The sequence below is a fragment of the Poecilia latipinna genome, unplaced genomic scaffold, assembly GCF_001443285.1.
Source record: "Poecilia latipinna isolate Pla-1442-1.1 unplaced genomic scaffold, P_latipinna-1.0 Scaffold418, whole genome shotgun sequence".
NCBI lineage: Eukaryota > Metazoa > Chordata > Actinopteri > Cyprinodontiformes > Poeciliidae > Poecilia > Poecilia latipinna.
The window spans coordinates 37,866-41,667 of NW_015113034.1; the positions used below are offsets into that span (position 1 = coordinate 37,866).

At 42.3% G+C, this 3,802-nt stretch overlaps 1 protein-coding gene across 2 annotated transcripts; it reads right to left on the bottom strand.

Annotated features, from left to right (window-relative positions):
* Positions 1-1,471: 1,471 nt before the first annotated feature.
* On the bottom strand, positions 1,472-3,582 carry org (oogenesis-related gene). 2 transcript variants are annotated; one of them, XM_015037731.1, is made up of 6 exons: positions 3,445-3,582; positions 3,288-3,359; positions 3,010-3,214; positions 2,075-2,229; positions 1,667-1,756; positions 1,472-1,582 (listed from the first exon to the last, which is right to left on the bottom strand). In XM_015037731.1, exons 1-6 carry the CDS (start codon positions 3,550-3,552, stop codon positions 1,544-1,546), a joined length of 669 nt encoding a protein of 222 aa, XP_014893217.1. In that variant the 5' UTR covers positions 3,553-3,582; the 3' UTR covers positions 1,472-1,543. The 2 variants fall into 2 exon arrangements, with proteins under 2 accessions (XP_014893217.1, XP_014893216.1); XM_015037730.1 differs by having other exon boundaries at positions 1,655-1,756.
* Between the last annotated feature and the right edge of the window lie 220 nt (positions 3,583-3,802).

Genomic DNA, 3,802 nt, shown 5'->3' on the forward strand with positions numbered 1-3,802 from the left:
GGCTCAAAGGCTTCCAGGAATTAATTGAAAGCAGCTGGATCTTGATGTTTACCAAATTACTGCTTATTTTTTGCCATATTATGAGTCATTCAGAAATGCACGGTATAGACAAATTAACGTGAACCCCTGCAGAACAGCAGCTGTGCAGTCAAATTAAATGAAACTGGAAATGATGATTGTTTGCCGAGGATGTGAGCAGTGTTGGCTTTTCAGTTTCTCCTGCTACAAATGTGGCAAAAGACAACCCATTTCCTTTTTGCACCATTAAGAGACAGGGTCATCCTTTTCTAGTTGTATATCACATTAGCATATCTCAAACACTTGTCATTTTAAGTTTGTTGCAGTCACAACTTTTGGCGTCGGCCATGTTTAGCAGTGTTTAAACATTTAATTGTTCCTTCAGGTATAGGAACTTTGGTCGATGACTTTCTCCAAACCTGGGAAAGCTAGTCAAGTGACCGAGGTTCAGCTTTAGCCTTCAAGCCACTGACCTGAATAAGGATCCACATTTACTCACCAGGTCTCAACCATTAATTGCATCTACCTTACAAGTGATTTGAAATTTCAGAGAAAAATGATAACTGAAATTTATTTCAGTTATTAGTCATGCGAGGTCTGCTAAATACTACTGGATCCATTTTAGTCAGATAAGAGTTTGACACTCGGATCAATTTGGCATGAAAAAAAAAAAAAGGGAAGCAACTTCTGCCCATTGTTAAGTACTGTACATGTGGACCATTTTCTCCAAACACCTAGGACATGAAACGTGTTCTAGCTGCATTCCAGTTGTCAAAATCTGAACCACCCTGTGAAGTCTAATTTCTCCCTGGAAGCAACTTTGACTAACCCAGTTACAACCTGCAAGGCTCACTTTACACCTCAGGAGTTAGATGGAGTTTCGCTACAAGACAACGGAGCCCCCTCTAAAAATGTTACCTACAACTAAAGTTTTTGGAAAGTAAAGCTTAAAATGTTTGAGGTGCTGCAAACAATGCTTTGGCAGCACCATGAGCTACTAGAGCGTCATTACCTCAGGTGTGATTAAAATCCAGCTTAGAGTTGACTGGACCTCAGCATAAGACTGTGTAGTGCAAGTGCTGATAACTGGGTCGCTTGGGTTTAACAGCTTTAAGAGGCCTTTCAGTGACATTCCCCCTCCCATAAATACAGCATGCTTCACAGGAGGTTTTACTCTGCAGGCAGTAGAAAAGGTTGACACTAGACAAAAAAGGACCACATGATTGGACCCTCGCTCTACAGATAAATATGGGCAGTTTTCGCATTTTTTTTGCAAGCTGTCTTGCTAAACTTTGAGCCGTTTCGCTTTAGTGAAGCTTGATCTAGTTGAGGCACATCGCTTTAGATAAGAGGGAACAAAACATAAAATCTTAGACTCTTGTAACACATCACATTTGAAACATAAATCTTTGAAAACACAATGCTGCCATCTAGTGGTAAAGAGTCCACAATGTTAGAGCAAAATAAAGTTTTATTGAATTACCAAATATATAAACATACAAAAAAATCACAGCATATGAAAAAATTAAACAGCTGTAGACCCCTCAGAAGGCACAGCAACATCCTGTAAATAAAGCAGACAGATGAAGTAAACTCCTTACACGATGTCGCTCAATGAGACTGCAAGTCATCTCACCGTGTTCACGTCCTCGATAATGACACCCCTCCCTGAAATATCAAGATTACTTTCTGTATCGTCTGAGGCGAATTCCTCACTGTCCGTCTCTTCTGTGGTGGTCTGAGAAAGACAAAACCCTTCAGGGTCAACATATCAGACATCTACAAATAGCTGAATAACTTTAGAGTTGTGGCCGTTTATTTAGAGGCATTGGATTTAAGCTAGTCAAGAACACCAGCTAACATAGGTGTCCAATTATGGTAGTCAACTAGTGTCTGGCTTTTCTGTGTTCAACTCGCATTAAAGGACACATTTCTACAAAAGTCAGACTGCAGTTATCTAATCACGTGCATGTGTTGGATCAGCAACACATGCACAAGGCGACACCAATACCAACTGGCCTGACATGTCAATTAATGAAAGCTCATATGAACAAACCTCGTAGTCAGGATCATTTGAGTAGTCATCATCATCTGGAAGTTCCTTAGAAAGCGCAATCACCCAGGATGGCTCCTCATCGTAGTCGTCGTCAAGCTCATCTATTTTTCTCTTGCTGCCTTTTCCAAATGGTTTAGTAGGAGAAACGCTGACGTCTGTTTAGAGAAAATGCAGAACCACCTACAATAATCCATAGCGTCACAGGTAGATGAAGCTCCACTCATGAATATACTGGTTGAGTAAAGCAACTATCTGAAGCTCATCTGCCTTCCAGAAAAATGCAAGTAAACTAGTCATTGCATGAGATTAAAGTAGCTTTTACAGCAAGATGCCCCTTTCAGACAGATTCAACTATACACGTTTCATACATGCAAACTGAAAAAAATAAATTCTACCAATTATAACAAGCTTTATATTGTACAGGTAATGAATGGGTGGACTCATCAGTGCAAGATAGAGCCATAAGCCCTAGCTGGCCAATACTAGAGTGAATTGTAATGAAAATATATAGAGCCACTAGTTGAGAACAGTGTAAGCCAAGGTTCTTGCACTTAATTTAATTTATTTCCTAGATAAACTTAGCATTTCATGTGAACACTTTAGAGCCAAAGATGATTTTTAAAAGCATGAAAACTTGTAGAACCAATCTCTAAGAACAGATTGGTTCTACACCAGGGGTCTTCAACATGCAGCTTTGGTCAAATAAAGTGTAAACATAAGAAATAAATTCCAACTTCAGCACAGAATTTAATATAGCTTATATCTTCAAAGAGTTTGTCATTTACATAAAAAAAATATATATATATTCTTAATTTTAAAGCCTATGCAAAATTTTGACATGCTGAGGTGGTAGTTGGAGTAGAAACTCAATTAAAACTGGCAGGTCTGGAGCCGGACGTCCATGTTTTAACGTGAAAACAAAATGGGCTACTTACCTGGGGACAACGAACGCCCAATGCTGCGGGACACCGGGTAGCCCAGGGCGGCCTGCGCCCAGCAGGGCAGGATGCGCAGCAGCAGCCGGGTGAACCGGGAGAGGCGCTTATGGCCAGTGAGGCTGTGACGTGCCGGGCTGGAAGCCACGGAGCAGGAGAGGCTTTTCAGCTGAGGCACCCACACAATTCCGCGGAAGACCCTTGCCTGGAGTCGTGCACAGAGTTAGTCCACGCCCGAGGAACCTTCCCTCCTTGTTGGTTTTGAAACAAAAACTTACAACGATGCTGAAAGGCCAGAGGAGGCCGCGCACAACAGAGCGAAACACGCCGTCTCTCCTCACCACTTTGCCCTACAGGTGGAGACACAGACGGGGAGACGCGCCGAACAAACGGACTGATCACAGACACATGGCGTGTTTCAGAGTTTACCCTCACCTCAGAGTTCTCAGGCTGCGCCACAGCGTCCCCGGAGGCTTCACAAGACATGGTACTGCGGGACAAAGCCTGGACCTGCCGGGTCTGCAGCGAGGGAGAGACGCTCATGAATATCACTGAGAGTTTTGGGGCCTAACATGTATTTTTCTGTTACGTCGATGTGGCCAATGAGCACCGACAAACGCACCTGGTGTAATCAGGACAAACCAATAGACACGTCCAGCTAATTAACGCAGAATGCGGAATGTGGGCCAAGTGTGCGGAACCTTCATGTTTTCTGTTTTATCATTTAAAGGAAAACGGCATTAAGACACACAATGTTTAGCAAATGTTTGGATTTTTTTTTTCAGTCAATTAA

Excerpts from the sequence above, each read along its gene's own strand:
- org (XM_015037730.1), bottom strand. The coding sequence starts at position 3,552 with ATGAGCGTCTCTCCCTCGCTGCAGACCCGGCAGGTCCAGGCTTTGTCC. Across the intron at positions 3,215-3,287 it reads TCTGGCCTTTCAGCATCGTT|GCAAGGGTCTTCCGCGGAAT; the intron begins GTAAGTTTTTGT and ends GCACGACTCCAG. Across the intron at positions 1,757-2,074 it reads CAAATGATCCTGACTACGAG|ACCACCACAGAAGAGACGGA; the intron begins GTTTGTTCATAT and ends TGTCTTTCTCAG.